Below are 16,447 nucleotides of genomic sequence, written 5' to 3'. Positions count from 1 at the left end.
CGCCCAGCTAATTTTTTGTATTTTTAGTAGAGACAGGGTTTCACCATGTTCGCCAGGCTAGTCTTGATCTCCTGACCTCAAGTGATCCGCCCACCTCAGCCTCCCAAAGTGCTGGGATTACAGGCGTGAGCCACCACACCCCACCCATTTTGAATTTAAGTTATAGGAGAAACTGTGTAGAAAAAGATGGCTTGAATGCACAAAAGCAATATCCATGATTTTTCTGGTTTCTGTTTATCTCCGGTAATTAAGTACTAAGGAATTAGGATATTTAGCTCCACTCTGGCCCTCCAGATTTCTCTACAGTATCCAGAGTAATCCTAAAACAGAAATCTGATCCCACCGTCTGCCCAGATACATTCAAAGGCTGCCACTGTACTTAAACCAACCCCCCAAAAAACAAAACAAAAAGCCCAAATCCCTACCGAGCTTTAATGTGGCATTCTCCAAATTTCTCCAAACTTATCCAGGTCAGTCCTTCAGCAGGGACATTTTGCACACCCAAGGACATTGGGTTGCCTGATGACATCTTTAGTTGTCACCACTGGGGAGGGGCTGCTACTGGCATCTACTGGGTAGAGGCCAGAGATGCGGCTAAACATCCTGTGATGCCCAGGACAGCTCCCTGCACCCAACACAAAGAATTATCTGGTCCCAAAATGTTAATAATACCAAGGTTAAGACCTCTGCTCTGTAGCCACGCTGGTCTCCATTCAGGTCTTCAAATCCATGCAGCTCTTTCTGACCTGAGTCAAGCCCTGTGCTTTCTTAAAGGGTGCCCTAGGCTGGGCGCAGTGGCTCGCACCTGTAATCTCAGCACTTTGGGAGGCCGAGGCAGGAGGATCACTTGAGCCCAGGAGGTCGAGGCTGCAGTGAGCCATGACCTCCCCAGCCTAGGTGACAGAGTGAGACACTGTCTCAAAAAAAAAAAAAAGGACAATTGCTTGAACCCGGGAAGTGGAGGCTGCAGTGAGCCGAGATAGCAACACTGTACTCCAGCCTGGGCAACAGAGCGGGACTCCGTCTCAAAAACAAACAACAAAAACAAATAATGAAAGGAAAAACAAAAAGATTTCTTTTTTTCTTTTTTGAGACAGAGTCTTGCTCTGTCACCCAGGCTGGAGTGCTGTGGCGCGATCTCAGCTCACTGCAAGCTCCGCCTCCCGGGTTCACGCCATTCTCCTGCCTCAGCCTCCCGAGTAGCTGGGACTACAGGCGCCCGCCACCACGCCCGGCTAATTTTTTGTATTTTTAGTAGAGACGGGGTTTCACCGTGGTCTCGATCTACTGACCTCGTGATCCGCCCGCCTCAGGCTCCCAAAGTGCTGGGATTACAGGCTTGAGTCACCGCGCCCGTCAAGATCCTTTACTAAGGCATTAATTACATGGCCACATCCTTTCATCCTCTAGGACCTGTTAGGACCTCTCCTGACCACCCAGCTCTCGTGGCTTCTCCTAATTATTCTTAGTCTCCTGCTGATTTCCTCCCCAGCCACTACTACAGCAGGGCTGTAACTGGTCTGTTGAACTCCCCTCCCCTCCCACTTTTCTTTTCTTTTCTTTTTTTTTTTGAGTCTTGCTATGTCACCCAGGCTGGAGTGCAGTGGCACTCTGCAACCTCCACCCTCCACCCACCAGGTTCAAGCAATTCTTGTGTCTCAGCCTCCCAAGTAGCTGGGATTACAGGCGCCCACCACAACACCCGACTAATTTTTGTACTTTTAGTAGAGACAGGGTTTTGCCATGTTGGCCAGGCTGGTTTGGAACTCCTGACCTCAAGTGATCCACCCACCTGGGTCTCCCAAAGTGCTGGGATTACAGGCACGAGCCACCGCGCCCAGCCATGATGACCTGTTTTCAATATATCTTCCACCCCCAGCAACCCCACAAAGACAGCTCCAGGAGGGTAGGAAACGCTACCTGGTTCATGAGACACATGTCCCTGGCACCCAACCAGTACTAGCCTTGAGTGCCTGGTACTTAGTGAAAGCTCAGTAAGGATGTACTGAGAAATAAAAGCAGGTAGAGAAAAGACCACCAACTTCAGCCTCTCCAAAGTAGATTTCTTCGAGTCATTTGATGTTCAGCAGAAAACCGTGTTCTTTTTTAAAACAAAATTTTTTCAGCATTTGACTTTTCCTGACTGTGTGTGTGCTGTTTCATTCTCCAGGAAAACAATGAAACAGTGCTAAAATCAGCCTGTGCTAGTGTGGACTGTAAACTATTTTTTATATAAGAAAGGGAGATATAAGGCCGGGCGCGGTGGCTCAAGCCTGTAATCCCAGCACTTTGGGAGGCCGAGGTGGGCGGATCACGATGTCAGGAGATCGAGACCATCCTGGCTAACACAGTGAAACCCCGTCTCTACTAAAAATACAAAAAAAAACTAGCCGGGCGAGGTGGCAGGCGCCTGTAGTCCCAGCTACTTGGGAGGCTGAGGCAGGAGAATGGCGTGAACCCGGGAGGCGGAGCTTGCAGTGAGCCGAGATCGCGCCACTGCACTCCAGCCTGGGCGACAGAGCAAGACTCCGTCTCAAAAAAAAAAAAAAAAAAAAAAAAAAAAAAAGGGAGATATAGACCTATTTGCAGAAATAGACCTGCAAATATGCCTCTGTTTTCAAAAAGAAATAATGGAAAGATAAATCAAAAACTAATTTTTAGGCTGGGCGCAGTGGCTCACGCCTGTAATCCTAGCACTTTGGGAGGCTGAGGCAGGTGGATCACCTAAGCTCAGGAGTTCAAGACCAGCCTGACCAATATGGTGAAACGCTGTCTCTACTAAAAATACAAAACTTAGCCGGGCTTGGTGGCATGTGCCTATAATCCCAGCTACTCGGGAGGCTGAGGCGGGAGAATTGCTTGAGCCCGGGAGGGGGAAGTTGCAGTAAGCCGGGATCGTGCCAATGCACTCCAGCCTGGGCTACAGAGCAAGACTCGTTCACAGGAAAAAAAAAAAATGATAATTTAAAAAAATGGTTACTTTAGGCTGGGCGCGGTGGCTCACGCCTGTAATCCCAGCACTCTGGGAGGCCAAGGCGGGCGGATCATGAGGTCAAGAGACAGAGACCATCCTGGCGAACACAGTGAAACCCCGTCTCTAGTAAAAATACAAAAAATTAGCCGGGCGTGGCGGCCACCTGTGGTGCCAGCTACTCGGGAGGCTGAGGCAGGAGAATGGCGCGAACCCGCGAGGCGGAGCTTGCAGTGAGCCGAGATCGCGCCACTGCACTCCAGCCTGGGCGACAGACCAAGGCTCCGTCTCAAAAAAAAAAAAAAAGGTTGCAAAAGAACAGGGTGAAAGCATGAAAAGCTAGACCTCTCTGAATACACCTGGTTTTCTAATTTTGACTTTTAAACTATGTAAATGTTTTGCATAACAAAACATGAAAAAGAGCACAGCAGTGTCTAAAGATGGAAAATGATGATTCTGCGTGTGAAGGGCTTGGCATAGCCACACACAGTTTCAACAGGCTCAGTGATGCCCACTCGGTATTCCTTGAGTGGAATCTGCCCAGTAGAGACCAGTGTACACTGGAGGGCTTGATTGCTGGGCCCCACTGTTCCTGACGGAGCATGTCTAGGGCAAACATAGTAATTTGCATTTCCAACAATTTCTCCACGATTTTGCCAGTCAGGGACAACTTGAAAACTATAGGCAAACAGAACTATAAAAAGAAATCTGAGGCCGGGCACAGTGGCTCACGCCTGTAATTTCAGCACTTTGGGAGGCCAAGGCAGGTGGATCACAAGTTCAAGAGATCGAGACGATCCTGGCTAACAGGGTGAAACCCCATCTCTACTAAAAATACAAAAAATTATCCAGGTGTGGTGGCGGGCACCTGTAGTTCCGATTACTCAGGAGGCTGAGGCAGGAGAACGGTGTGAACCCGGAAGGTGGAGCTTGTCACTGCACTCCAGCCAGGGAGACACAGTGAGACTGTCTCAAAAAAAAAAAAAAAAAGAAATCTGAAAAGTTCACTGGGCAGTGCTATGAGTAATAACATTGACACTGTTATATACAGGTTAAAGCCAGGTAACCCAGCTTTTCAGAAAATCAAAAAACAAAGAAAACTCTAAAACAAAATGGCAGTATAATTCACTGAGGTTTCCTTTCTGATCATATTTTTTTCCCCTACATTAAAAAGGCCAGGAGCACAACCACCCAGGTAGGAATACGCACCCCTTGCGCCCAAATCACCGATTACCGCTTCCCATAAAAAGAACCCGGGATCCTCCGATAAACAAGTTCCCAGGTGTGCGTCAGTACAGGTGGGATTTGGAACATCTTGGGTTTTGTTTTGGGGGTTCTGTCTGTTTTTAGAGACAGAGTCTCGCTCTGTCGCTCAGGCTGGAGTGCAGTGGTGCAATCTCGGCTCACTGCAACCTCTGCCTCCTGGGTTCAAGCAACTGTCCTGTCTCAGCCTCCCCAGTAGCTGGGATTACAGGCACCAGCAACCACACCGGGTTAATTTTTGTATTTTAGTAGAGATGGGGTTTCACCATGTTGGCCAGGCTGGTCTGAAACACATGACCGCAGGTGATCGGCCCACCTCAGCCTCCCAAAGTGCTGGGATTACAGATAACAGAAAGTTAAGCAGCCTTCAGACTGTTGTTCTGCAAACACTGGGCCAACTTGGAACTCCCACTGATCAAAATCAAGAGACTCGAGGCACCAGAATGATGACCACATGCTCTCAATATATCAAGTGTATAAAGACTTGTGAGCGGCCGGGCGCGGTGGCTCAAGCCTGTAATCCCAGCACTTTGGGAGGCCGAGACGGGCGGATCACGAGGTCAGGAGATCGAGACCATCCTGGCTAACACGGTGAAACCCCGTCTCTACTAAAAAATACAAAAAACTAGCCGGGCGAGGTGGCGGGCGCCTGTAGTCCCAGCTACTCGGGAGGCTGAGGCAGGAGAATGGCGTGAACCCGGGAGGCGGAGGTTGCAGTGAGCTGAGATCTGGCCACTGCACCCCAGCCCGGGCGACAGAGCAAGACTCCGTCTCAAAAAAAAAAAAAAAAAAAAAAAAAAGACTTGTGAGCTTGGGCGGGCGCAGTGGCTCATGCCTGTAATCCCAGCACTTTGGGAGGCCGAAGTGGGCGGATCACCTGAGGTCAGGAGTTCAAGGCCAGCCTGACCAACATGGCAAAACCCGTCTCTACTAAAAATACAAAAATTAGCGGGGTGTGGTGGCGCATGGCTGTAATCCCAGCTACTTTGGAAGCTGAGGCAGGATCTCTTGAATCCAGGAGGCAGAGGTGGCAGCAAGGCAAGATCGTGCCAGTGCATTCCAGCCTGGGCAACAAAGACCCTATCTCCAAAAAAACAAGTGTTTTTGTTTTTGAGATGGAGTCTCGCTCTTGTCGCCCAGGCTGGAGTGCACTGGCGCAATTTCAGCTCACTGCAACCTTTGCCTCCCAGGTTCAAGCGATTTCTCATGCTTTAGCCTCCTGTAACTAGGACCACAGGTGTTTACCACCACACCCACCTAATTTTTGTATTTTTTAGTAGAGATGGGGTTTCACCATGTTGGCCAGGCTGGTCTCAAACTCTTGGTTTCAAGTGATCCACCTGCCTTGGCCTTCCGAAGTGCTGGGATTACACGCTGAGTCACGTGCTGCCTTCAGATTGAGTTTACAAGCCAGGTATGATGTCTTGATACCCGGGAGGCTGAGAGCTGCAGGATCAGTTGAGCCCAGGGGTTCAAGGCTGCAGTGAGCTGTGATTGCACCACTGCACTTCAGCCTGGGTGAAAGAGTGAGAGCACATTGAAAGAAAGAAGGAAAGACGAAAAGAAGGAAGGAAGGAAAGAAGGAAAGAAGGAAGGAAAGAAGGAAGGAAGGAAGGAAGGAAAGGAAGGAAGGAAGGAAGGAAAGGAAGGAAGGAAAGAAGGAAGGAAGGAAAGAAGGAAAGAAAGAAAAAGAAAGAAAACTAAAGTTAAATAAAACAAAATGAGAAACCAGAAACACAATAAACACTAAAACTCAAGATTGCAAAACACCAAATCTATATTTACACTTCCACATATAATAACATAACTTTAAGCTGAAATATATCATAAATAAAACAAGTAATGTCTACTGTTTGACAACTTATGTATCAACAATTAAAATAAATCAAACTGGAATGAAATAAATACATAAACAAAATCCAACGAATTGTACCTCTATTATATGTACTGTTGTCTCAAAGAAAAAAAAACACATAAAACCAGTAGTATACCAATAGTTAATACTGATGGACACAAAAACATATTTTGAAGTACAAAGGGCTGTAGGAAAATAATTGGTATTTTCATACATTCAGAAATGTGGTTAAAGAGAGAAATCTGAAAGCCCAGAAAATTCCAGCATAACACAAATTGACTTGTTTTCAAATAGATTTGGTGATTTCTTTTTTTTAAATACAGGTTTAAATTCCAGCCCTCTATTATCACAGACCCCCTTTTAAGATTTATGGTTCTAGTCACAGCAAGCTCTCTGTAACACTCATTGGATTAGGCAAAGATTGAGTCAATCATCTTGCAAATGTGTTAATCTTCAAAAATAGGCTATAAAAGTGCAAAACTATGAAAACAAAATCTAGATTATGTACATATGGCTCAGCTTGTGAACAGGAAAAAAGGTCAATAGTGTACACTTTCCTGATACAAAGCACTTCATTGCAATGCCAGCAGACTGATCTCAAATTACTTCTCCCTTGTCACACAGGAGCTAAGACTTCTATCAAGGAGGACATCTTACGTTGCATAATTTAAAAAGAAAAAAAAAAATCTTCTAGGACTTTACCCTTGCTCTATGGAGAACAGCGAGGCCAGAAAAATGAACAGTGCAAATTTATTTTTGAAAAAGTTTCTTAATAAAATATTTTGTGATCACTACGCCCATGTACTAATAATCATGGACAGCACATTAAAGAACAGAAGTTTAAAATATCTAGGAAGCCAGCTGGTGGCCATCTTCTCTAAAACCCAAATTGCATGCGCACTGAGAAAAATACTACTGCTTCATAACCAAAAATGGGAAGATAACTGAGGTCTAGAAACAGATTTTCTCTTTCTAGACTCCCAGGAGGCTCGGCCAGCAGTTCCTTATTCAGAATCAATGTGTTTATAATCAACTCTAGTTAATGTCCACAGTTCACCCAAATGCCAGATACATGAAGACTACCAAATACAAACCTAAAATGTTTCCCCAAGAATTTCCCTTAAAACTGTTCCCCAATATCTGCAATTCACAGGTATAATTTACCATTTTTGGTTTTATATACTAATTTAGGCACCCCCCCCACACTGAATCTTCCAACGAAAGTGATTAATTTGATACAAATATAAATAACTACACATACAGTTTCTTATGTTTACACAATGTGTGGCTGCCCTACAGGGAAAATGCTTCTCTGTAGACACACTCTCTTAAAAATCCTACAAGCCATCCCAAGCCCCTCAGTCAAGGATTGTGGAGGTTCCAGGACAATCTGGAGAGGCGAGGAAGAAGGCGTCTTCCCCAGCTGAGATGCTGAAAGTTGCAATAAAATGCTGCCAACTTCCAAATGGCTGACTCAATATCTGCAGCACGTGTATCATAGAGGGTCAATACTTCCATTAACAATTTTAAGACAATAGATTTCGGAGGATTCAACATAATACAAAATCATTGACAGTTTAAAAAAAAAATACATTTTAAATGAAAGAGCACAATAGCAGAAACTGCTCCAAGTGATGAGCTGTATTAGAGAAAAGGAATACACACAGTATTTAAACAAGCAGGTTTACAACTTAAGATATTTACAGATTTTTACCTGAGGTGCAAGCATTATATACTTTTCCCCCATCCCACCCCACCCCACCCAAATGATTTCTTTTCAGCAGCGCTCAAGTATGCAGAAATTCCACTTCTTATTTGGTCGATTCTAAAAAAAATATTCAGGGACAAAATAGAGATTTCCAGTCCCCATGTATGTAGGTTCCAACTGTTCCAACTAGTTTTTATTGCTATTTGGTACAAAAGTTAACAGAACAACTTTACAAAACTGTAGTGTTCCTTGCAGATTCCTTATATGTTTTCTGTACAGTACAATCACAGCTTATTTCAGTAGCTTTCACCATTCGCTTCTCAAAGGATGAAGTAAAATTTAATTTCATGGAGAGTAAGCACTGACATCCACCAAGACCTAAGGAAAAAAACATTTTTTAAATGATTAAGATCAAAAATGAATACAGTTTAGAAAATTATTTCTTTAAAAAAATATAATAAATAGAACCAAATTGATATAGAAATGCAATGGGTTCTGTTTGCTGTTTTTGAGATGGAGTCTCGCTCTGTCGCCCAGGCTGGAGTGCAGCGGCACAATCTTGGCTCACTGCAACCTCCACCTCCCAGGTTCAAGCAATTCTCCTGCCTCAGCCTCCAAGGCAGCTGGGACTACAGGCATGCGCCACCACACCCGGCTAAGTTTTTTGTATTTTTAGTAGAGACAGGTTTCACCATGTTGGCCAGGCTGGTCTTGAACACCTGACTTCAAGTGATCCGCCCACCTCGGCCTCCCAAAGTGCTGGGATTACAGGCATGAACCACTGCGCCCGACCCTGGGTTCTATTTAGTTCAACTTTTGCCATGAAAGTATTAGGAGAATAACTAATTAGATAATGCTGCAAACTTTGGAGCTACTTTTAGTAATTTAACTGAGATGACTTAACCAAGAATCAGAATTGAGTAAAAGGCAATTGCCATGCACAGGAAAATCCCAGCTACTAAGGAGGTTGCGGTGGGAGGACTGCTTGGGCCCAGGAGTTTGAGGCTGCAGTGAGCCAAGATCGCGCCACTGCACTCCAGACCCTGTCTCAAACAAACAAAACCAGTATGTGAGCTGGTCCTTAGGATCAGAAAGAAGAGGTTGAAAAGCAAACACAATGCAGGCAGGCAGTTAGTTCTCCAGATGAAGGAAACACAAGCAGAGAAGCTCAGAGCTCCCGGAGAGACACCAGCTCCAGATAAAGGAGCATGGCCATTTGCTACTACTTATCAGTCGTAATGGATGTTGCAAGTAACCTGCTACTAAAATCTGCTCCTTATAATTCATAAGTTATTTTTTATGTTTTAATATAGACTGGACTGAATTTTAATCCTGTGATGACAAAGCTTTACTCCCTCGTGTTCTTCATCTATTATCCTAAGTAGGAGAAAACGCTGCAGAACTGTATAAGGCTCATGTTGCCCAGGGAGAATGTCATCTCGGTTCCCATGTGAGTCCCAGTGAAAAAATGACAGAAATTCCATCCTGGACCACGAGCATCTTTTCATCTTTGCATTCTAGCAGCCAGTAGGCACTCGGTAAAGAGGCTGCTCAATGAATATACAGTGATGGTTTTACGGGACAAGAGTTATCTGAGAAATAACTAAATCTGCGCGTGAGCCCCAAGCTTTCCATTTAATCTTATTGTTGAATGAGTCATAGTATAACCTGTACACAGACATCACACCTTCTGCCCAAGCTAATTAACTACAAAACCAACACATATAATTCTGATACTACTACTTGAGCCTTATGGGACGGGAGTGCACTACAATCAGACCATACACATGTGAACCGCATGCTCACATACTTGCTCCTTTCCCAGTTCTCCTCCAACAGATGAGGACTTGCCAAGTCTTTGAACAAGCTCTTAACCTAGAACACTGGGCACAGAACCTGGATCTTTGCAGACCTAGGACAAAAACCAGGCTCCTGCTCCTGCCTCTCACAGACAGGAGGGAGGCTTTGAGCAAACTGCATAATCCACGCCTTGGTCTCATCTGAAAAGCGTGCACAATACCTCCTAATGCTAGCTCACCAACTTTTTCTGTAAAGGGCCAGACGGTAAATAGTTTCAGCTTTGCAGGCCACATGGTCTGTCACAGCTGCCCGACTTTGCTGCTGCAGCAAGGAGGCAGCTACAGACCGTATGTTAAGAGCTGGGCAAGGTCATGTTCCAATAAAACTTTACTGATGATGATGGGTGAAAAGCTAGTTTGCTCATCCCTTACCTAAGCCCTCTGCTGCAACAGAATTAAATGAAATCTTGATTATAAAACACTTCATTTCAATGCCTAGCACAAAGTAAATGTTCAGTAAATTCCAGTCACCATGACTGTTTTTCCTATTATTTTCACTAATATCCAAAGATCCTGAGGACTAATTTTAAACACCTAAAAAAATCAAAATCAAACTTAGAAACAATTTTGTTACACTATATTAGACAAGTTAACTGCTTATTTCCAATCAAGTAAACTCAATCCCCACCCCCCTCTTTTTTTTAAGACAGAGTCTTGCTCTGTCACCCAGGATAGACCGCAGTGGCGCAATCTGCAATCTGCAACCTCCGCCTCCTGGGTTGTTCAAGCGGTTCTCCTGCCTCAGCTTTCTGAGTAGCTGGGACTACAGGTACCCGCCACCACACCCGGCTCATTTGTGTATTTTTAGTACAGACAGGGGTTTCACCATGTTGGCCAAGCTGGTCTCCAATGCTTGACCTCAGGCGATCTGCCTGCCCTGACCTCCCAAATGGCCACCGCGCTCAGCCAATTCAGTGTTTTTAATTGAAACATATGCTCACCTTTTTTCCCCAAAATTAGTGAATCAAGTTTTTTTGTCATTTGGTCGATAATGTGCATTCCCAATAAAATTCTCATAGTTTCTCTTTTGTACCATGCTGTTAGATAAGTGTTGATATGACACAGGCCTTTTTCCTGATTGGGGGAAAAAAAAAAAATTTTAGAGTTAAGGTCAAACAATTAGGTAAGATGTGTATAGGTTGTTAGGGAGTCAATTTTCCAAATTCCCGACACTGATAATGTAATCACAACACATAAGTCACATAGTGGCATGCGCGTTTTCAGTTACAGCTGAATTGTGTTTATGACACTTGTTAGCACACATGTGGTTGATGTCACTAAAACTAAAATTGTCTGTCACTAGAAAGAATTAAAAAGCCAGAAAAAAATGGTATCACAAAATACTTGAAACCTATATGCATCATGAACCAAACTATGTAAAGTGTTGCTTCTTTTTTTTTTAATCATGTAAAAGGGGATTTGTCAGCCTGGGCAACATGGTGAGACCTCTTCTCTACTAAAAATAAAAAAGTAGCTCGGTATGGTGGCATGCACCTTTAGTCCCAGCTACTCAGGAGGCCGAGACGTAAGGACGGAAGGATTGCCTGAGCCCCAGAGGTCAAGGCTGCAGGGAGCCATGATTGCACCACTGCACTCCAACCTGGGCAACAGAGTGTGACCCTGTCTCAAAGAGGGGGCGGGGGGGAGAAAAAAAAGGAGGATCTGACTTGCAACACACTGAGCCTTTTCCCGCTTCAGGACAAAGTTTTGATTCCCGTCCATTTTAAGCACCACGGGGGGGAAAACGAACCTTTTTAACCAAAAGGCAGTACAAATTACTATTTCATCACAATTTTTATAAAATCTACTGAAGTGTGTGAAAGCAACTGTTTTTTAATTTGCTATCTCTACCGAACCAATCAGCATCAAGCAAATCTTGATAGAGTGTTGTCACCACCCAGAAGCCTCAGTTCGAAACTAACACAAACTGAAATGTGTAAAACTAATTCCGTCTCCTTGGGGAGCACAAACCAGTAGAGCCTCTGTCTGATAATGGAAGCCGCTGTGGTTTGATCAAGTTTGCCAAGGGGAAGATGTCCCTGGGACACTGAGCTACTTTTCTACACACACAGGTATGTGCCAGACACCTGTACGTACTGACGCCACCAGGACACGTTTCCATGGGGAAAACCCCAGTCATCTATGAGGTCAACAATGTACCTACGGGGGAAATAAGGCTGGTTTTAAATTTATACAGTTGTCTCTAAGTATCTGAAGGGCACTGGCTCCAGGACCATCCCCCCCCCACCCCTGCCCCACTGCCAACAGATACCAAAATCCATGGATGCTCAGGACCCGAATATAAAAGTGTCATATTTGCAGTATTCATAGTATTTATAGTACAATTTTTTTTTTTTTTTGAGATGGAGTCTCGCTCTGTCCCCCAGGCTGGAGTGCAATGGCACAATCTCAGCTCACCGCAACCTCCGCCTCCTGGGTTTCAAGTGATTCTCCTGCCTCAGCCTCCCGAGTAGCTGGGATTACAGGCATGTGCCACCACATCCATCTAATTTTGTATTGTTAGCAGAGATGAGGTCTCTCCATGTTGGTCAGGCCGCTTCCCAAAGTCCTGGGATTACAGGCGTGAGCCACCACGCCCGGCCTTGTAGTACTATTAATTTGTAGTATTTGGAGTGTAACCTATGCACATCCTCGCATATACTTTTTTTTTTTTTTTTGAGACAGTCTCACTCTTTAGCCCACGCTGGAGTGCAGTGGCACAATCTAGACTTACTCACTGCAACCTCTGCATCCCTGGCTCCAAACAACTCTCATGCCTAAGCCTCCCAAACAGCTCAGATTACAGGTGCCCACCACCACACCCAGCCAATTTTTGTATTTTTAGTAGAGGCGGGTTTTCGCCAGTGTTGGCTGGGCTGGTCAAATTCCTGGCCTCAATCGAGCTGCCCACCTCAGCCTCCCAAAGCGTTGGGATTACAGACGTGAGCCACCACATCCAGCCCCTCCCATATACTTTAAATCATCTCTACATTGCCGGGCATGGTGGCTCATACCTGTAATCCCAGCACTTTGTGAAGGTGAGACGGGTGGATCACCTAAGGTCAGGAGTTCGAGCCCAGCCTGACCAACATGGCGAAATGCCGTCTCTACTAAAAATACAAAAATCAGGCGGGTGCCTGTATCCAAACTACTTGGGAGGCTGAGGCAGGAGAACTGCTTGAACCCGGGAGGTGGAGGCTGCAATGAACTGAGATCATGCCACTGCACTCCAGCCTGGGCAACAGAGCGAGACTCCATCTCATAACACACAAAAAAATCATCTCCTTCATTATTTATAAAACCTAATATGAAGTCAATGCTATGTAAATAGTTGTCACACTGTATTATCTAGGTAATACGGACAAGAAAAGGAAATCCACAGATGTTCAGTACAGATGCAACCATCCCATTTTCCCCTCAAATATTTCAGTCCCACAGCTGGTTGAATCCACTGAGGCACAACCCAAGGATAAGGAGGGCTGACGACATTTAACAGCATAACGGTTCACAAGACCACTTAACGGTTCACAAGACCACTTACTGGGCGCCCCCCGATTCTGCCCTGTGTGGGAAGCATGTGATCTGAAGTGTACATGTAAAACGTGGTTTCTGCTCTTAAGAAGTTTACAGGCCAGCAGGGAGTGGTAAAACACCTGAGGAAGAACCCCCAGGCTGGGCGTGGTGACTCACACCTGTAATCCCAGTACTTTGGGAGGCCAAGGCCGGCGCATCGCCTGAGGTCAGGAGTTCAAGACCAGCCTGGCCCACATGCTGAAACTCTTGTCTCTACTAAAAATATAAGAATTAGCCGGGCGTGGTGGCACGTACCTATAACCCCAGCTATTCAGGAGGCTGAGGCTGGAGAATCGCTTGAACCCAGGAGGAGGAGGTTGCAGTGAGCCGAGATCACGCCATTGCACTCCAGCCTTGGCAACAAGAGCGAAACTCATCTCAAGAAAACAGAACAAAACAAAAAAAACCCCGCAACTCCAGGTGGATTGGCAGTGACTACTGAGCACGCCATAAATGTGCAAAGGAAGAAAAAGGGCTGCGATGAAGTGAGGCAAGCTGGGGCCTAAATTGGCTGCATCTGGAATTTCAACAGCAAGACAAGAATGGACTAGATAGACCAGTGTTCTCACCCGCTGTTTCCATGATCACTCCCACAACAGAAAAATAAAATGAATAAGAAAAATTACTCAAGAATAAGGCTGGGTATGGTGGCTCACGCCTGTAATCCTGGCATTCTGGGAGGCCGAGGCAGGAGGATCACTCGAGGCCAGGGGTTTCAGACCAGCCTGGGCAACAAAGCAAATCCCTGTCTCACAAAAAAATAAATTTCAGTTAGCCAAGCGTGGTGGAGTGCATCTGTAGTCTCAGATACTTGGAAGGCCAACACAGGAGGATCACCTGAGGCCAGGAGTTCAAGACCAGCCTGGGCAACTCCATCTCTACGAAAAAAAATTTAACAATCAGCTGTGCATGGTAGCAGCACATACAGTCTCAGCTACTTGGGAAGCTGAGGCAGGAGGATCTCTTGAACCCAAGAATTCCAGAGTACAGTAAGCTATGATTACACCACTGCACTCCAACCTGGATGACGGAGCAAGACCCTTTCTCTAAAAATAAAATAAGACTGAACAATTAAAAAGAATATTCAGGGTGAGAGTTCAACCCACAGAGTTAAGTAAGCTTTGGAGGACCACAAACCACTGCCGTATCTAAGAATGCTTCTCTCCGTGACCCCCAAGAACTCTGTGCTGCCCACCCTCGACCCTTGGGAGTGGTACCATCTCCATGGGGAATGCATGGATTAGCTGTTAGTCACCGTAGGCATCAGTGCCATTTAAACACACTACCCCTCATGCAATACCTTCTAACGTCGAGCTGGATGCTGGACTACTAGCAGGCACACAAGTGTAAAGCGGCCCGGAGCCACCGTAGGGCTTCTGAACCGTCAGCACATTTGAAGAATCGACCTCGCTGGAGCTCAGGAACCTTGGTTTGGGAGGCAGCGCTGGCGACGGATACCCGCAGTCCTGCGGTAACAGTGAGGTGATGCCTCTGACCACGTGGTACTTGGGAAGGTCATAGCCTCTTCTGTAATTGGCCCCAGGCTGGTCAATATCAAGGGCAACCATGGCGGACTTCAGTCTTTTTGGAAGGGGTTCACCAAATTCTGCTGCAGTGGTGCTGGCACTCCGATTACAGAAATAGTCTCTTCCTGGAGGTGCCCACGGGCTGTCGTTCTTGGGAGGGTAGTCGATGGAACCATTGATGTTACTGCTGCCGAGGGTGGGCTGAGAAGGAGCTACTGGGAGAGGTTTCAATTTTGTCTCAGGTCTTTTTGTCTTATCCGGTGCAGGGGAAACACTGGTTTTAGGAAACATCTCAGATTGCTGTTGTCTGGTGGCGGCCCCTTGGACCCCCACATTCTGCTGTGGTCTGTGGGACTTCAGGTTACTTGGGGCTAAAGTGCTAGAGTCTATCCCTGAAGTCAGAGGGGCCTTGCCTGGCCCAGGAGGGCTCTGCTTCCCCTTCGCAGATGGCAGGGATTTGGACTGCGCTGGGAAAGCAGACTTCGGCTTGGGTTTACAGAAACTAGAGAGGGGAGGCACATCTTTTCCCAGCAACGCTGGCGGGCACCCGGTACGTCGACTTCTAAGCGAGGGCTTGTTCCGACAGTTTTTATGAACATCAGGATTGTATTTATGCTCCAGTCTCTGGTGCATCATTAAAACTTCTGGATAAAATGTCTTGAAGGTACAAAATGGACAGGTGATACTTGGAATTAAACTTTTGCTCAAAGAAATTGCCGGGCAATTGTGAAGAGCTCCCAGGGATAAATTTAAAGGTTTTTCGTGACAATCCACACTTGGCCTGTATCTGCAGTCAGCTGCAGTCTCCGTTTGCTTTTCTTTGGGGTTAACTTCAAGGTTATGGGTGGTACTGCCGTCCGGAGGAGGAGTAACATCCGCCTTGGTTCTATAGATGAGGTTATTTGCCTGAGTTTCAACTGCTGATCTCTTTTTTAACAGGTCCAGGTAAGCAGGGGTAGGGTTTTTATTCACTTTATCAGCACTGTCATCAGCTGCATTTTTATGGAAATCCTGAGTATCTTTGTGTGCTGGTGAGAGCTCAGCGCTGCCCAGAACATTCTGAAAAACAGAAGGCATCTCCTTAAGCTGCTTTGCAGGTGGACTGCCTGTAACATCTTTGGCACCATCAAAAAATCTTTTCAAATTTTTGGTTTGCGCACTGTCAGCGGTTAATAGTGCATCTTCAGTGTCCTGATTTTTACCATCGTTCTTGACTTCAGCGGCAACATCGGTTTGTTTCTCCTTGTGATGTCTCTCCAAGTGATACCTCAGAGATGTCTTCTGGGCTGCAGCATATTCACAAAATTCACATTTGTATGGTTTTTCACCTAAGGCAAGAAATGGCACTTTATTATAGAAGTGTACGAAAAGCACTGAAATAGAGCAAAGGGCTATTTACTGAGAAAACAGGCTTCTTTCCTCCATTTGCTTTCTCTATCTGCTATCACACAGCATTTCTCATCAGTTCTTTATCACCCTTACTGTAATGAATATTTGCAATTGTGAATACCTATCTTCAGTAGTTAACAGCAACACTTCTAACTCATTTAATCTTCCTAACAGCCCTAAGGAAATAGGTATTATTCCACTTTTACAGTGAAGCAAACTACAAGTACAAAAAGGTTTAGCCGGGCGAGGTGGCGGGCGCCTGTAGTCCCAGCTACTCGGGAGGCTGAGGCAGGAGAATGGCGT

General features: G+C 45.6%; 1 protein-coding gene across 2 annotated transcripts in view; it reads right to left on the bottom strand.

Moving 5' to 3' along the window:
* Positions 1–5,993: 5,993 nt before the first annotated feature.
* The window catches only part of ZNF217 (zinc finger protein 217), a 16,359-nt gene continuing 5,905 nt past the window's right edge, over positions 5,994–16,447 (bottom strand). Inside the window, exons 3-5 of one of the 2 annotated variants that reach the window (XM_011936723.1) lie at positions 14,530–16,083; positions 10,598–10,730; positions 5,994–8,175 (exon numbers count right to left, since the gene is read on the bottom strand). In XM_011936723.1, coding sequence (XP_011792113.1) covers positions 10,621–10,730; positions 14,530–16,083 — 1,664 coding nt within the window. In that variant the 3' untranslated portion in view covers positions 5,994–8,175; positions 10,598–10,620. The remainder of the gene's footprint in view (positions 8,176–10,597; positions 10,731–14,529; positions 16,084–16,447) is intronic. The other variant, XM_011936722.1, reaches the window with a different exon arrangement.

The sequence above is a fragment of the Colobus angolensis genome, unplaced genomic scaffold, assembly GCF_000951035.1.
Source record: "Colobus angolensis palliatus isolate OR3802 unplaced genomic scaffold, Cang.pa_1.0 Scaffold156, whole genome shotgun sequence".
In the NCBI taxonomy this organism is placed as follows: Eukaryota; Metazoa; Chordata; class Mammalia; order Primates; family Cercopithecidae; genus Colobus; species Colobus angolensis.
Note: the sequence above shows the minus strand (reverse complement) of the source record. Positions and strands in the feature narration are given on the sequence as shown.